Source organism: Salvelinus sp. IW2-2015, linkage group LG15, assembly GCF_002910315.2.
Source record: "Salvelinus sp. IW2-2015 linkage group LG15, ASM291031v2, whole genome shotgun sequence".
In the NCBI taxonomy this organism is placed as follows: domain Eukaryota; kingdom Metazoa; phylum Chordata; class Actinopteri; order Salmoniformes; family Salmonidae; genus Salvelinus; species Salvelinus sp. IW2-2015.
In genome coordinates this window covers 41,271,727-41,289,489 of record NC_036855.1, presented here as the reverse complement: position 1 = coordinate 41,289,489, position 17,763 = coordinate 41,271,727, and the positions used below count along the sequence as shown (strand labels likewise).

The following is a 17,763-nucleotide window of genomic DNA, read 5'->3' as shown; positions in this document are numbered from 1 at the left end:
TTTCTTCCTCCCTCTCTATCTCTCTCGCTCTCTTTCTGCCTCTCTTTCTCTGCCTCTTTCGCTCTGCCTCTCTCTCTCTGCCTCTCTCTCTGCCGAACGCTCTCTCTTTCTGTCTCTGCCCCTCGCACTCTCTGCCTCTCGCTCTCTCTCGCTATCTCTCAATTCTATTCAATTGACTTTATTGACATGGCAAGTTCATTATTACTTACATTGTCAAAGTATACATATATTAAAAAAAAAATATATATATATATATTTATATATATAAAAAAAAAAATATATATATTTATATATAAAAAAATATATATATTTATATATAAATAAATGGTGGGTCCAACAGCAATAATAATAGTAGTAGTGGACATGGGATTACCATTAACAACAACTACAACAACAATATTAATGAGAACAACTGTCACGTTCTGACCTTAGTTCTTTTGTATTTTCTTTGTTTTAGTATGGTCAGGGCATGAGTTGGGTGGGTTATCTATGTTTGTTTTTCTATGTTGGGTTTTTCGCTTGGCCTGATATGGTTCTCAATCAGAGGCAGGTGTTTGTCGTTGTCTCTGATTGGGAACCATATTTAGGGAGGTTGTTTTCTATTGTGTTTTGTGGGTGGTTGTCTTCCGTGTCTGTGTGTTCCACACGGAACTGTTTCGGTTTTCGTTCGTTCACTTTATTGTTTTGTATTTCAGTGTTCAGTTTGTTCCATTAAATATTCATCATGAGCACTTACCACGCTGCGCTTTGGTCCGACATTTCTTACTCCTCCTCAGATGAGGAGGAGGACAGCCGTTACAACAACAATACATTAAAGCAATGGTAGTAGACCAGTGTCAACATGACTGAGAAGACACATGACATGGTATGAAAGACAAAACAAAACAAGATGGGAAATATTATCGACGTTACTTTTCACTTTTCACTGGCTGTCCCTCAGGTTGTGGCAGGAGGACACATATTTGGCTGCCAAAACTGCACATTTTGGCTTTTCACCCAATAAATATTAGATTTTTTCTTCATCTTTTATAGTTTGTAATTCTTTTGTATTGAAATATAATTTTGGGAAAGAAATATTCTCTTAGGTCTGAGTATTTGTCACATTGTAATAGGAAATGCAGCTCTGTCTCTACCTCTCCCCTGTGACTGTGACTGATAGAAAACTGAGGAAAACATTGACGAGGTACAGACTCAGTGAGCACAGCCTGTCCTCTCTGGGCAGCCAGGTTTGTCTGTGACGACCGGTCTCTATAGCCAGACTGTGCTCACTGAGTCTGTACCTCGTCAATGTTTTCCTCAGTTTTCTATCAGTCACAGTGGTCAGATAGTCTGCCACCATGTACTGTCTGTTTAGAGCCAAATAGCATTGAAGTTTACTTAGATTTTTTTGTGGTGTCTTTCCAATAGGTGATATATTTTAATTTTTGTTTTGTTATGATTTGGTTGGGCCAGATTTTCTGAGTGCTGTCCTGAGGCTCTATGGGGTTGGTTTGGGTTGGTGAGCTGAGCCTCAGAACCAGCTGGCTGAAGGGACTCTTCTATTGTTTCATCTCTTGACATTGTAGAGCTGTGTGATGGAAAGTTTTGGGGTCACTTGTTTTTAGATGGTTGTAAAATTTGATGGCTCTTTTTTCTATTCGAATGAGGAGGGGGTATTGGCCCAATTCTGCTCTACATGCGTTATTATTGGAGTTTTTTCTTTGTACTTGCAAATACAGTTCTTTCAATCTTGCAATGCAGTTTTAAATATGTTTTGTCCCTTTGGTGAATTCATTACTAGAGAGTGGACGCCGAATACTTCCTGCCATATAGAGCAATTGCGTTCTATACTGATTGGAACATTTTGAGCCAGATTCTAATCTGGAATTTCGATTTTGATATTCTTTTAATGGCATAGAATGCTATTCTTGCCTCTCTCGCTTCTCTTCTGCCTCTCTCTCCCCGCTCTGTCTCTCTCTCTCTCCTGGCCGCCTCTCTCTGGCTCTGCCTCTCTCTGCGCTTTCTCTCTCTGCCTCTCTCTCTCTCTCTCTGCTCTCTCTGGCTTCTGCCTCTCTCTTGCTTCTCTCGGCTTCTCTCTCTGCTCCTCTGCTCTCTGCATCTCTCTTCTTTGACTCTCTCTCTGCCTCTCTTCTTCTCTGATCTTCTCTGCCTCTCTGTCTGCTTCTGCTTTGCCTCTCTCTCTGCTCTCGGTTGCCTCTGCTTTCTCTTGCTCTGCTTCTCTTGCTCTGCCTCTCTCTCGCTCTGCCTCTCTCTCTCTTGCTCTGCTCTCTCTCTCGCTCTGACTCTCTCTGCCGCTTGCTCTCTTCTGCTCTCTCTCTGCTTCTCTCTGCTCTATCTCTCTCTCTCTCTCCCTCTCTGCCTCTCTCTCTCTCTCTCTCTGCCTCTTTCCGCTCTCTGCCTCTCTCTCTGCCTCTCCCGCTCTGGTCCCTCCTCTCTCTGCCTCTCTCGCTCGTGCTCTCTCTGCTCTGCCTCTCTCTCGCTTTCTCCTCTCTTTCTCTCTCTCTCTCTCTCTCTCTCTGCCTCTCTCTGCCTCTCTCTCTCTATGCTCTCCCTCTCTCTCCCTCCTCCTCTCTCTCTTCTCTGCGCTCTCTCTCTCTCTGCCTCTCTCTGCCTCTCTCTTCTCTCTGCCTCTTCCGCTCTGTCTCTCGCTCTGCCTTTCTCTTGTTCTGCCTCTCTATCGCTCTGTTTCTCGCTCTGCCTCTCTCTCTTGCTCTGCCTCTCTCTCTGCGCTCTGACTCTCTCTGCCGCTTGCTCTCTCTCTCTGCTCTCTCTGCTCTCTTCTGCTTCTCTCTGCCTCTCTCTGCTTTCTCTCTTCTCTCTCTCTCTGCCTTCTCTCTGTCCTCTCTCTCTGTCCCTCTTCGTCTCTCTGCTCTTTCCGCTCTGTCTCTCTCTCTCTCTGCCTCTCTCTCTCTGCCTCTCCTCTGCTGCTCTCCTGCTCTTGTCTCTCTCTCTCTGCTCTGCCGTCTCTCTGGCTCTGCCCTCTCTCTCGCTTTCTCTCTCTGCCTTCTCTCTGCCTCTCTCTCTCTGCTCTCTCTCGTCGCTCTCCCTCGTCTCTGGCTTCTCTCTCTCACTTTCTCGCTCTGCTTTCTCTCTGCTCTCTCTCTCTGTCCTCTCTCTCTCTCTGCCTCTCCGCTTCGTCTCTCTCTGCTCTCCGCGCTGTCTCTCTTTCTCTCTGCCTCTCTGCTCACTTTCTCCTCTCTCTCTCTGCCTCTCTCTCTGCTCTGCGCCTGCTCTCTTGCGCGCTCTCTCTGCTCTCTCTGCCTCTCTCCTCTCTCTCTCTGCCTCTGCTCTGCATTTCTCTGCCTCTCTCTCTTCTTCTCTCTCTGTCTCTGCCTCTCTCTCGCTCTGCCTGTCTCTGTTTCTGCCTCTCTCTCGCTCTGCCTTTCTCTCTCGCTCTGCCTCTTAATTGTATGTTCATGGTCTCTGTCAAAACATTGACAGCTCTTTCAATGTAACATTGACAGAAAACATATGTGTGTGTTAGTCTAGCAGGCAACTAGCTATAAATGTTTCATGCAGCTAGCATGGCTTATATAGTATGACCAGGGTCTGTGTGTCTCTAGCCCTCGCTGCCTCATATCTCTGGCCTGTCACTGTATGGTGAGGAGGACAGGAACTTTCTAGTCCATTTAACTGATCTGGGGACAGTGCAGGCATTAATGCAGCAAATTCCTAAGGCCTGATCCTAAAATAAGAGGCCTAGGGATTTAAAGGTGGATGGAGTGTTGTGGCTCAGTTGATCCGTTCCTAATTTTTAAGCCATGCTAGGCACTCCTAGGATATGGAGAGATGCTACTGTTTATTAGGAACAGGGATATAGACTGTGACAGAGTAGACTGTAGCAATGATCCTTTAATAGACACTTCCTGTTATGATAGGATAAGCCTACTTTCTGATCACCCATTTGGGTTAGGTTCGTGTAATGTCTGTCCTGATAGCGTTTGATTGGTCAAATCATGTCTTTGTAAGAAGCCAAATAATTCCCCTCTCTCTTTTGGAATTGCTAGTGTGCACAAGTATAATGCCAACCATAACATACATTGTTTTATTGTTAAAAATTGCTGTTTGTCTGAACATGTACACCTGCAATTCAATGTCCTCTTTAATCATATGTTGGTTAGCATAGGGCAAATACCTTTGAATGGAAAACCTTGCTTGAATGAGGTCACCTCTCCTCCTCTTTTCCCAGGTCCTCCATGATGAGCTGTCCTCCATGCGTGAGTGGGTCTCCATGCACGTGTCGGACCACAGTGGCTTTCACTACCGCCAGTTCCTGCTCAAGGCCCTGGTCAGGGAGCTCAGCCAGTCCATGCACCACCACCATGCCCCTTGGCCTAGCCTCGGCAGCTCCAGCCCTCGCAGTCCCAGCCCGGACCCCCAGCCAGGCCACCCCCCCCACCAGGCTAACGGAGAGGCCACAGCAGCAGCCCCCTGCCCCTCTCCCGCCACCCCAGAGGACCAGTCCTTGGTGGCGGCCGTGCCCCAGCTCTTCCACCAGGAGATGGAGCTGTGTACTGACCTCATCCAGTCCTTCCCCGGACACGAGACACTCTGGTGTCACAGGTACGAGCCCACAGGCCACTGTCACTCAACCTGAGACTACAATGTTAGCCAATCACAGAACACATTTTATTATGAGACGCTCTGGTGTCACAGGTGAGACCAAAGGAGGACCAATCATGGACCAGCACGTTGTTGTATCTAGGGTGCGGCCTAATTTCAACTAGAGCCATAGACACTGTACAGAGTTTGGCTAACTACCCTCCATATTGGTGGCAAATGCTTTATTATGCCAATCGTTTTTATTGTCCTTTAGACCATTACAATGTTCTCAGGACTCTTCAGTAGTGGATGTGTTGGTGGGTCCCTATCATGTCATATACGGTGCATTCGGAAATTATTCAGACCCCTTCACTTTTTCCACAATTTGTTACGTTAGCTCTGTCAGGTTGGATGGGGAGCGTCGCTGCACATATATTTTCATGTCTCTCCAGAGATATTCAAGTCCGGGCTCTGGCTGGGCCACTCAAGGACATTCAGAGACTTGTCCAGAAGCCACTCCTGCGTTGTCTTGGCTGTGTGCTTCGGGTCGTTGTCCTGTTGGAAGGTGAACCTTCGCCCCCTGTCTGAGGTCCTGAGTGCTCTGGAGCAGGTTTTCATCAAGGATCTCTCTGTACTTTGCTCCGTTCATCTTTCCCTCAATCCTGACTAGTCTCCTAGTCCCTGCCGCTGAAAACATCCCCACAGCATGATGCTACCACCATCATGCTTCACCGTAGGGATGGTGCCAGGTTTCTTCCAGATGTGGCTCTTGGCATTCAGGCCAAAGAGTTCCATCTTGGTTTCATCAGACAAGAGAATCTTGTTTRTCATGGTCTGAGAGTCCTTTAGGTGTCTTTTGGCAAACTCCAAGCGGAGTGTCATGTGCCTATCACTGAGGTGTGGCTTCCGTCTGGCCACTCTACCATAAAGGCCTGATTGGTGGAGTGATGCAGAGATGGTTGTTCTTCTGGAAGGTTCTCCCATCTCCACAGAGGAACGCTGGAGCTTTGTCGGAGTGATCATCGGGTTCTTGGTCACCTCCCTGACCAAGGCCCTTCTCCCCAGATTAATCAGTTCGGCCAGGCGGCCAGCTCTAGGAAGAATATTGGTCGTTCCAAACTTCTTCCATTTAAGAATAATGCAGGGCACTGTGTTCTTGGGGACTTGTAATGCTGCAGACATTTTTTGTGGGACCTTATATAGACAGGTGTGTGCCTTTTCCAAATCATGTCCAATTAATTTAATTTACCATAGATGGACAATGAAGTTGTAGAAACATCACAAAGAAGATGATCAATGGAAACAGGATGCACCTGAGTTCATTTTCGAGTGTCATAGCAAATGGTTTGAATAAATGTTTTTGTTTATTATTTTTAATACATTTTCAAAAAAATCTCAACCTGTTTTCACTATCATTATGGGGTATTGTGTGTAGATTGAGGAATTAGATTTATTTAATACATTTTAGAATAAGGCTGTAATGTAACAAAATGTGGAAAAAGTGAAGGGGTCTGAATACTTTTTTGTTGTTGCTGCAGAACATTCTTTGTTCTTCTAGAGAGGGAGAGAATAGAGATATAGAGAATGGCGAGAGGAAAGAGGGAACAGATCAAGCGAGTGAGGGCAGAGAGAGGACTGGGGAAAGAGGGAACAGAGAGAGAGGCTGAAGATCAGCTGCTCAGTAGAAAGTGTTTATACCTGACCAGTAGGGCTGGATGTGATATCAAATTATTTTGATAAATTCTAATTTATGTTTTAGCACGATATTTCAAACGCCAATATCGCAAGAATCTGCTGCTCTATTTTTCGTTTTTATGAGTGTTTATGTCCACTTGTTCTCATGTCTTTATGGTCTCGTCTCATTCACTCCTTCTGCTATGACTGTGTACCCTCCCGTTTAAACACACACACCAAGCTCCTCCCCTACACACAAAGCTCCTCCCCCTGCCACTCAGAACAACAAAGATGAAAGATCACTTCTTCCTCTCTGACAACAAGCAGTTTCAACTCGCTATTTGAGATGGGTCAGAGAATTTAATGTAAATTTCTCTACCATAAGCCACCTCCAATGTAATTTTAGAGAATTTGGCAGTACGTCCAACCGGCCTCACAACCACAGTCCACGTGTAACCACGCCAGTCCAGGCTTCTTCAACTGCGGTATCACCTGCTTCAGCCACCTGGACAGCTGATGAAACTGGATTTGCACAACCAAAGAATTTAATCTGCGTGCTCGGCGTCCTCAGCAGGGTCTTGAACTGACTACAGTTCGGCGTCATAACTGACTTCAGTGGGCAAATGATCACCTTAGATGGCCACTGGCCCACTGGAGAAGTGTGCTCTTCACGGATGGATCCCGGTATCAACTGTACCGGGCAGATGGCAGACAGTGTGAATGGCGGACGGCGTCATGTGGGCAAGCGGTTTGCTGATGTCAACATTGTTAACAGAGTGCCCCATGGTGGCCGTGGGGTTATGGTATGGGCAGGAATAAACTACGGTCAACGAACACAATTGCATTTTATAGATGGCAATTTGAATGCACAGAGATTCAGTGACGAGATCCTGTGGCCCATGTCGTGTCATTTATCCGCCGCCATCACCTCCTGTTTCAATACACGGCCCCATGTCGCAAGGATCTTTACACAATTCCTGGACTCTGAAAACGTCCCAGTTCTTCTATGGCCTGCATACTCACCAGACATGTCACCCATTGAGCATGTTTGGGATGCTCTGGATCGACGTGTACGACAGTGTGTTCCAGTTCCCACCAATATCCAGCAACTTCGCACAGTGATTGAAGAGGAGTGCGACAACATTCCACAGGCCATAATCAACAGCCCAATCAATTCTATGTGAAGCAGATCTGTCACACTACATGAGGCAAATGGTGTTCACGCCAGATACTGACTGGTTTTCTGATCGACGCTCTTACTTTTTGTATTAAGTTATCTGTGATTATCGTGTGCTAACTTCCAACTAAGGGCTTCGCCGAGGGCCGGGAACAGCCCTTAGGATGGAGTTGTCACATGATTATCCCAGGGTTCGAGGGGCCTTATTGCTTTTATAAAACGGTTGCCAACATATTTATAAAAATAGAAATGACATGCAATTTGTTTTTGTATTTTGAAGTTGCTTCCCAAGCGAGCTTGTCATTAGTTATTTTCTCATGTTTTGACCTAGTTGTTAATGCTAATCATTCTATTAATTAGATGTTGTTATGCTAAACAAATCATTGGCATGTAGATAGCTAGCAGTGATTCAATGAGGATGATTGACAAGAACTTCAATAAATAATGTTTTAATAAATATCCGATAGGCCGCACATGCGCTGGTTAATGAATTCATGGAATTCTGAGTGTTTACGTATTCCATGTTGAATTATTAGTTTCACGTTCCTTCTTGGGCTAGGTAGAGATCACATTTGTAAAATGATACATTGTTGCACAGATCGTAGAGGCAGACAGAAGGGTTTATACAACTCCCAACTTTTGCAAACCAAATAGTAGCATGGAAAAATCATGTGAAGGCGCCTTTTTCCCGAACGAGATTATGTTTTTGAATTTACAGCCAGGGCTGAGGCACAGTGGAATTATGACATTTAACATGTCATGGTATTTTACGGTTGTTATCCCACAACTCCAACATATCACTCAATCAGGATCCGAACAACACGTTTTGTAATTTTCTAAATGACCTGTTACAAGAGGTTTATTAGTGACTGTGCATTATGCATACTTACTTTACTTAGTCCTCTTCGTCCCGGGTGGGGCATAAGGCTGTAACAATCTTCTGCCACAGGTGTCTGTCTTTGGCCACAATTTGTGCCCTGTCCCATGAAAGACCCATCTCTTCCAGCTCAGCCACCACTGTCCGTCACCATGTTGTTTTTTGCCCACGTCACTTGCGCTTTCCAGTTGGTATCCATCTGAGGGCATCTTTGGTGATCCTTTCTGGCAGCATCCTCAGCACATGACCAAGCGAACACAACCTGCATATATTTATTTCCAGGACAATGTTCTTATAGCCTGTCCTCCTATACAGGTTCTCGTTAGAGATCTTGTTTGGCCGGAAGATGTTGGAGATCTTGCGGAGGCTACCATTGTGGAAGGCATCAACCCTGCTCATCTCACTGACTACCCTCCAGCACTCAGAGCCATATAAAAGCAGTGACTTCACATTGCTATTATAAATCCTGAAATTAGTTTGAGTCTGTATTAGGGTTGCAAAGGGTCGGAAATTTTCCAGTAATTTTCCATAAGAAGTTTAGCCTGGGAATTTGGGTCATTTTGCTTAAATTCATCAAAAGTTAGCTTGTAACAGTGAACCTTTTTTTGTGGGATACACATAAGGCAGTTCTAGGTCTTGTGGCATATGTTGGTTAAACTATCCCCAATTCAATGGAATTGCAACCCTCTGCATTCACAGTGCATTRTTCTATCACATGTGCAGTGCACTCTTCCATCACATATACAGCTGATTCTCAAGATCTTGCACACTAATGAGATGCTATTGAGCCCACACTACTACATTGTCTGAGCCAAGGACTACATGATTTCTGGTAAGTTTCGATTACAATACTGGGTGGGGTGAATATACACTACTCAAAAAAATAAAGGGAACACTAAAATAACACATCCTAGATCTGAATGAATGAAATATTCTTATTAAATAGTTTTTTCTTTACATTTACATTTACATTTAAGTCATTAGTCAGACGCTCTTTATCCAGAGCGACTTACAAATTGGTGCATTCACCTTATGAATATCCAGCTGGACAACCATTTTACAATAGTGCATCTAACTCTTTTAAGGGGGGGGGGGGGTTAGAAGGAATTACTTTATCCTATCTAGTGTTTCCTTAAAGAGGGTGGGGTTTCAGGTGTCTCCGGAAGGTTGGGTGATTGACTCGTGACCTGTGCGTCGTGAGGGAGTTTGTTCGCACATTGGGGTGCCAGAGCAGCGAACAGTTTTGACTGGGCTGAGCGGGAACTCGTACTTCTCAGAGGTAGGGAGGCGAGCAGGCCAGAGGTGGATGAACGCAGTGCCTTGTTTTGGGTGTAGGGCCTGATCAGCAGCTGAAGGTACGGGAGGCCGTTCCCTCACAGCTCCGTAGGCAAGCAACCATGGTCTTGTAGCGGATGCGACTTCACTGGAAGCCAGTGGAGAGGAGCGGAGGAACATTTCAGCACATTCAACTTTACATAGTTGAATGTGCTGACAACAAAATCACACAAAAATGATCAATGGAAATCAAATTTATCAAACCCATGGAGGTTGGATTTGGAGTCCACACTCAAATTAAAGTGGAAAACACACTGTATGACCTCCCTACAACGCCTGGGCATGCTCCTGATAGGTGGCGGATGGTCTCCTGAGGGATCTCCTCCCAGACCCGGACTAAAGCATCCGCCAACTCCTGGACAGTCTGTGGTGCAACGTGGCGTTGGTGGATGGAGCGGACATGATGTCGCCAGAATGTGCTTCAATTTGGATTCAGGTCTTGGGGAACGGGCGGGCCAGTCCATAGCATCAATGCTTCCCTTGCAGGAACTGCTGACACACTCCAGCAACATGAGGTCTAGCATTGTCTTGCATTAGGAGGAACCCAGGGCCAACCGCACAAGCATATGGTCTCACAAGGGGTCTGAGGATCTCATCTCGGTACCTAATGGCAGTCAGGCTACCTCTGGCGAGCACATGGAGGGTTGGCGGCCCCCAAAGAAATGCCACCCACCCACACAATGACTGACCACCGCCAAACCGGTCATGCTGGAGATGTTGCAGGCAGCAGAACGTTCTCCCGGCGTCTCCAGACTCTGTCACGTCTGTCACATGTGCTCAGTGTGAACCTGCTTTCATCTGTGGAAGAGCACACGGGCGCCAGTGGCGAATTTTGCCAATCTTGGTGTTCTCTGGCAAATGCCAAACGTCCTGCACGGTGTTGGGCTGTAAGCACAACCCCACCTGTGGACATCGGGCCTCAATAGCACCCTCATGGAGTCTGTTTCTGACCGTTTGAGCAGACACATGCACATTTGTGGCCTGCTGGAGGTCATTTTGCAGGGCTCTGGCAGTGCTCCTCCTGCTCCTCCTTGCACAAAGGCGGAGGTAGCGGTCCTGCTGCTGGGTTGTTGCCCTCCTACGGCCTCCTCCACGTCTCCTGATGTGTTTCATTTTAAAATGTTTATTTTACAAAGGAGTTGTTTAATCTAACTGCTTAACTATTTATCTGTACATGGAAATGTATTTGTTGTTTTTCAAATCTTTACAGGAAAGTGCCACGGGCGCTATCTGATGTGTGGAGACATTTCACTGCAGCTAATGTAGAATGAAAAGCTGTGTACATTTGCAAATACTGCCAAATAAAATGATAAGAATGCAACAAAGATGCAGAATCATCTGGCCAAGTGCATAAAGTTCCCCAAGCAACCTCTGACAAAAGTACCTCTACTTCTATTCGCGGTGAAAATTATGAGTCAGACACCTTATCGATAGCAACAGCTCATGGTCCTCCTGGAATGAGAAGGGTTTTTTGAATCAATGGAGGAACGTAGTCAGAGAAATGCTGATGAATGTCTTGCTCGAGCTGTGTATGCAACTGGTTCACCTCTGATGCTCACAGGCAATGTGTATTGGAAGAGATTTCTGAATGTTCTTTGCCCAGCATATACCCCTCCAACCAGACATATACCACTCATTTGCTGGATGCAGAGTTCAACAGAGATCAAGTGAAGGTCAAGCAAATCATAGAGAAAGCAGACTGTATTGCAATCCTCTCTGATGGGTGGTCGAATGTTTGTTGGAAAGGAATAATTAACTACATCATCTCCACCCCTCAACCAGTATTCTACAAGAGCACAGACACAAGGGACAACAGACACACCAGTATCTACATTGCAGATGAGCTGAAGGCAGTCATCAATGACCTTGGACCACAAAAGGTATTTGCACTTGTGACAGACAATGCTGCGAACATGAAGGCTGCTTGGTCTAAAGTGGAGGAGCCCTACCCTCACATCACACCCATTGGCTGTGCTGCTCATGCATTGAATCTGCTCCTCAATGACATCATGGCACTGGAAACAATGGATACACTCTACAGGAGAGCCACGGAAATGGTTAGGAAATGGTTAGGTATGTGAAGGGTCATCAAGTTAGTGAGAAGAATAGGAGCACCACATTGAAGCTGCCCAGCAACACCCGTTGGGGTGGTATTGTCATCATGTTTGACAGTCTCCTGGAGGGGAAGGAGTCTGCAAGAAATGGCCATATCACAGTCTGCCGATATGGACAGCCCCATCAAGAGGATCCTCCTGGATGATGTATTTTGGGAGAGAGTGGTAAGCAGCCTGAAACTCCTGAAACCTATAGCAGTAGCCATTGCATGGATTGAGGGAGACAATGCCATCCTGTCTGATGTTCAGACTCTGCTTGCAGATGTAAGAGAAGAATTCCGTATTGCCCTGCCCACTTCACTGTTGCTCCAAGCAGAGGAAACTGCATTTCTGAAATACATCAAAAAGCGTGAAGACTTTTGTCTTCATACACGCCGCAGAGTACATGTTGGACCCCAAGTATGCTGGCAAGAGCATCCTGTCTGGTGCAGAGGTCAACAAGGCCTAAGGTCTCTCCACCTTGGCCTGGATGAGGGCAAGGTTCTTGGCAGTCTGGCGAAGTATACTTCCAAGCAAGGGCTTTGGGATGGAGATGCAATATGGCAGTCGTGCCAACATATCTCATCAGCCACCTGGAGGAAGGGACTTTGTGGATCTGAGGCTCTTTCCCCATTGCCGCCATCATCCTCCAAATCCCATCAACATCAATCGCTTCAGAGTGCAACTGGTCCCTGTTTAGGAACACACGGTCCAAAGCACGCAACAGGCTGACCAATACAAGGGTTGAAAAATTGGTGGCCATCCGGGCAAATTTGAGGCATTTTGAGCCTGACAACAAGCCATCCTCAACAAGGTTGGAAAGTGACAGTGACTATGAGGCCTCAGAGTCTGATGTTCAAGAGGTGGACATTGAGGAGGTCCAGGGAGAACACATGGATGCCTGAGAGGAAGACAACCAAAGCTTTAGTTTTTAGACTATCATTTTACAGATGTATGTTGAAAAGGTTTTTGGGAGATGCAATGGATCATTGGGTATCATTCAATATTCCCTTTGTTGTTCAGTGAAATCATCCCATGTGAAGAGTCAACTCATTTAATTAAAGTTCAGTTCGTAACTAAATCGTTGTAAAGATTTCTATTGGAAGGATTTAATAATTTGCAATTATGTCTACTTATGATAAGGTAAAAGGTTTATGTTTCTGTCTCCATATTATATGGTAAATATATCCAATACAAATAACATCTACATTTAAATGGTATTAATATTAGTTTGCATATATTTCTGTTAATTCCCATATATTTCTGTTAATTCAGAAGAAAAGTTTCCACCTCTGAATATTCCCCAAAATGTGCAACCCTAGTCTGTATACTTTTGAGCTCCATATGGGATGGAGTCGACTGAAAGCTCCTCTGGTTTTGTTTTGTCGGGCCTTGAGMTTTTTTTTGGCTCATTTGTCACTGCTGATTAGGCTTACAAGTTAGGTGAAGTTGTCGACAAACTTAAGCGCCTCTCCATCAATGTTAATTGTAGGTGTTGGTGATGTATTAATGCTCATGGCTTGGGTCTTCTGTATGTTGATATGGAAACCAGTGTGTTTAGCATACATGCAGAGTCTGTCTAACTTCTCCTGGAGGTGGATGTGTTTAGATGATATAGGGTCCAGATCATCAGCAAAGTCAAGGTCCTCTAGATGGGGGAAGAGGGTCCTCTGGATTCCTCTGGAATTGTCAGATGTTGTTTGACGCATTACCCAGTCGATGGTAACAAGAAAAACGGATCAAAGAATGGATACCGCTTTGTCTGACACCAGACTTGAAATTACTCTGTAGGAGAACTATCAAGGATGATGCTACATTCGAAGTTTTCATAGAACTTCCCAAAGAGGTTGACAATCTTAGGTGGTATTCCGTAGGCTCCAAGGACCCTCCATAAGCTCTCATGGTGAACACTATCGAATGCCTTCTTGAAATCAATAAAGTTGATGTACATTACATTTACATTTAAGTCATTTAGCAGACGCTCTTATCCAGAGTGACTTACAAATTGTAGAGGAGTGCATTCCACTCGGCACTGCTCGATGATGTTGTGCAGGGCATAGATCTGTTTAATGCATGCTCTTCCTTAGCGGATCCCAGCTTGTTCTTGTCTGAGTTTGTCATCGACAGCAATGTCAATCCTTTTGAGGTGTATCCTGCAGAAGATATAAACTCAGCAAAAAATGAAACGTCTTTTTTTCAGGAACCTGTCTTTCAAAGATAATCAGTAAAAATCCAAATAACTTCACAGATCTTCATTGTAAAGGGTTTAAACACTGTTTCCCATGCTTGTTCAATGAACCATAAACAATTAATAAACATGCACCTGTGGAACGGTCGTTAAGACACTAACAGCTTACAGACGGTAAGCAATTAAGGTCACAGTTATGAAAACTCAGGACACTAAAGAGGCCTTTCTACTGACTCTGGAAAAACACCAACAGAAAGATGTCCAGGATCCCTGCTCATCTGCGCGAACGTGCCTTTTTCATGCTGCAATGAGGCATGAGGACTGCAGATGTGGCCAGGGCAATAAATTTCAATTTCCGTACTGTGAGACGCCAAAGACAGCGCTACAGGGAGACAGGACGGACAGCTGATCGTCCTCGCTGTGGTAGACCACGTTTGACAACACCTCCACAGGATCGGTACATCCGAACATCACACCTGCGGGACAGGTACAGGATGGCAACAACAACTGCCCGAGTTACACCAGGAACGCACAATCCCTCCATCAGTGCTCAGACTGTCCGCAATAGGCTGAGAGAGGCTGGACTGAGGGCTTGTAGGCCTGTTGTAAGGCAGGTCCTCACCAGACATCACCAGCAACAATGTTTTGGGCAAAATGTGTTCTTCACTGACGAGTCGCGGTTTTGTCTCACCAGAGGTGATGGTCGGATTCGCATTTATCGTCGAAGGAATGAGCATTACACAGAGGCCTGTACTCTGGAGCGGGATCGATTTGGAGGTGGAGGGTCTGTCATGGTCTGGGGCGGTGTGTCACAGCATCATCGGACTGAGCTTGTTGTCATTGCAGGTAATSTCAATGCTGTGCGTTACAGGGAAGACATCCTCCTCCCTCATGTGGTACCCTTCCTGCAGGCTCTTACTGTCATGACCCGCCACAGCATGACAATGCCACCAGCCATACTGCTCGTTCTGTGCGTGATTTCCTGCAAGACAGGAATGCCAGTGTTCTTCCATGGCCAGCGAAGAGCCCGGATCTCAATCCCATTGAGCACGTCTGGGACTTGTTGGATCGGAGGGTGAGGGCTAGGGCCATTCCCCCCAGAAATGTCCGGGAACTTGCAGGTACCTTGGTGGAAGAGTGGGGTAACATCTCACAGCAATAACTGGCAAATCTGGTGCAGTCCATGAGGAGGAGATGCACTGCAGTACTTAATGCAGCTGGTGGCCACACCAGATACTGACTGTTGTTTTTAATTTTGCCCCCCCCCCCTTTGTTCAGGGACACATTATTTAATATATGTTAGTCACATGTCTGTGGAACTTGTTCAGTTTATGTCTCAGTTGTTGAATCTTGTTATGTTCATACAAATATTTACACAGATTAAGTTTGCTGAAAAGTTGACAGTGAGAGGATGTTTCTTTTTTTGCTAAGTTTAGTTGTATGTTGCCAGTTGTCACATTCGCTGAGGTGTCCTTTCTTTAGCAGTTTGACGTCTCTTGTCTTGTGGTAAGGCATCATGCTCCCAGATCTTGCAAAATATATCAGTCAGCACCTCGGTAGCTGTGTTGACATCAGCTTTAAGAAGCTCAGTGTGCAGAGATTCTTCATAAGCCTTGATGGCTGCTTGGACCTCTGCTTCAACTGGTACACCGGTGTCAATACTATCAATCTCATCCGAGGTTGGTGGGTCTTTTGGATCATTAGACTTTGGCCAGTTGACAACCTCTTCAAAGTGCTGGACCCATCTTGCAGTTTGTTCCTCTTTGGTTGTTTTACCTTGTTTGTCTTTGACTGGCATTGTGTGGTTGCTAACTCGGCCACAGAGCTGTCTTGTGATCTTATATACAGTACTTAGTTCTCCTCTTGCTGCAGCTTGTTCTGCCTCACTGGCCAATTATCTTATCCCTTCCAGCACTCTTTCTTACTTTTTTGTCCTTGGTCTTATATTCTTGCTTTGCTCGCTCAATCAGCCTGGGTGATTTTGCGCTCAGCAGTTTCTTTAGCCAGCCTTCTCACATCTATTTTCTTACATGTAATCTTGTGTTAACCACTTCTTTGCCCTTCTTTCTAAAGCCAATAACTTTCTTTGCCGTTTCTGTGTACGCATTCTCGATGTTACTTTACGTGGTTTCAACTGTGCCCTGGTGTTCCTCTGCATTGGCTAATGGACTGAAGCGATTTCTTAGCTTAATGGTAAAAGCTTTCTTTATTTCAGGAGATGTGAGCTTGTTGATGTCAAAGATGTTCGGCCCTTGTTGTATTGTTTCAGCCTGACCTTGGCTATTACCAGGTTGTCGTCGCTGTTGACATCTGCCCCACGGTGAACCTTGATATCCTGCAGACACCTTCGCCATTTCTTATTGATAATGATGTGGTCAATTTGGTTGACTGTGTGACCATCTGGGGATCTTCATGTTAATTTATGGATGTCTTTGTGAGAGAATTGTGTGCTACCAATCACACAGCTGTTATTGAGGCAAAAGTCGACAATCTTTTCACTGTTGTTGCCCACTAGCCTATTCACAGTCTGTGTTATCTGCTCCAACCTTTGCATTCAAATCCACCGCTGTCATGACCATGCCGTGTTGTGGGACCTTGGATACTACTTGTTGTAGCTGCTTGAATCAGTCATCCTTGTTCTCCTCCTCTGCCTCGTTGGTGTGGGAATAACATTGCAGGATGGTGAACTTGCAGTCCTTGGAGTCAAGTCTTGCTCTGATGTGCAGGTCACTGATGGGTTCCCATTCCAAGAGTGATTTGGCAGTTGTTCTACTGATAATGAGGGCTAGACCACTGGAGTGGGAATCATCCTTTCCTGAAAAGATTTTTTAGCCATCGCTTTTCACCATGCGTCCAGAACCAGTCCATCTGCTTTCGCTTACACACAGGAAGCGAAAGCATGTTCATGTTCCATCTCTGATAACTTGAGCTGTCATGAAGTTTCAAACATGGTGAGGATGTTCCATGCTCTAAGAAGTACTGTAGTTTTGGGCCCTAGAAAACGTGTTATCGAGCCCCTGATTTCCCAGGTGGGGCTTTCATCTAAAGCTGTCATAGTATTTGTATCTGCCAAGGCAGCAGCTACTTTTGCTGGGCTCTGGCAGAATTAAGGCAGTTCTACAATTTTCTTAAACATTATAATACATTCATTACAGAATTCATAACATACTAAGTGTGGGCCCTCAGGCCCATACTCCACTACCACATATCTATAGTGCCTATGGATTGGTTGGAGTTTCCTGTTGGGTCCCTTGTTGTAGTTTTCAAAGTTGTTGTTGCAGTTTCTGCAACAGTGTGTTTTTACAGGGTGTTTTTTTTTGCCCCACGCCTAACCCCCAACCTGGAGGACCAGGTGCTGTGTTTAGTTTGTCCTCTCACCTGCAACCTGCCCGGCATGGTTGAACCTGCCTGGGGCCAAAACCCCACCTGTATAATCTTCAGGATCACTGAAACAAGCAAGCTTCCCCACCAACGCCAATGAAATAGTAGGCATGGAATTATGCATAGTTAATTTTCATAGATTGACTTGAAAACCAGATCAGTGATCATTGCAAAAAAGCAGGTTCAACTGTTTTGATAAAATAATACAATTATTAGTGGGTCTTATGATTGTGGAAGGCTTATATTTAGCATAGCCCTGAATTCATTAGATTATTCCTGACTGTTTGAAATGCAGTTTCCTTTTAGTTTAATTGTACAGCAAAGCTTATTTAGAGAAAACATTCAATCTGTATATATATATATTGTGAATTGCCCATAAGTATTAAAAAACAGAGATTCGATTTTTAAGCCATATCGCCCAGCCCTACTGACCAGCTTTGTTGTGATAGGGCGAAGTAAGGGGTGCCATGGTAACAGTGTTCAGATGGTTGCTAAC

At 45.3% G+C, this 17,763-nt stretch overlaps 1 protein-coding gene across 1 annotated transcript in view; it reads left to right on the top strand.

Annotated features, from left to right (window-relative positions):
- The window catches only part of LOC111974575 (protein prenyltransferase alpha subunit repeat-containing protein 1), an 89,645-nt gene that overhangs the window by 62,206 nt on the left and 9,676 nt on the right, over positions 1–17,763 (top strand). Inside the window, exon 6 of the mRNA XM_024002410.2 lies at positions 4,190–4,563. Within this exon, the coding sequence (XP_023858178.1) occupies positions 4,190–4,563 (374 nt within the window). The remainder of the gene's footprint in view (positions 1–4,189; positions 4,564–17,763) is intronic.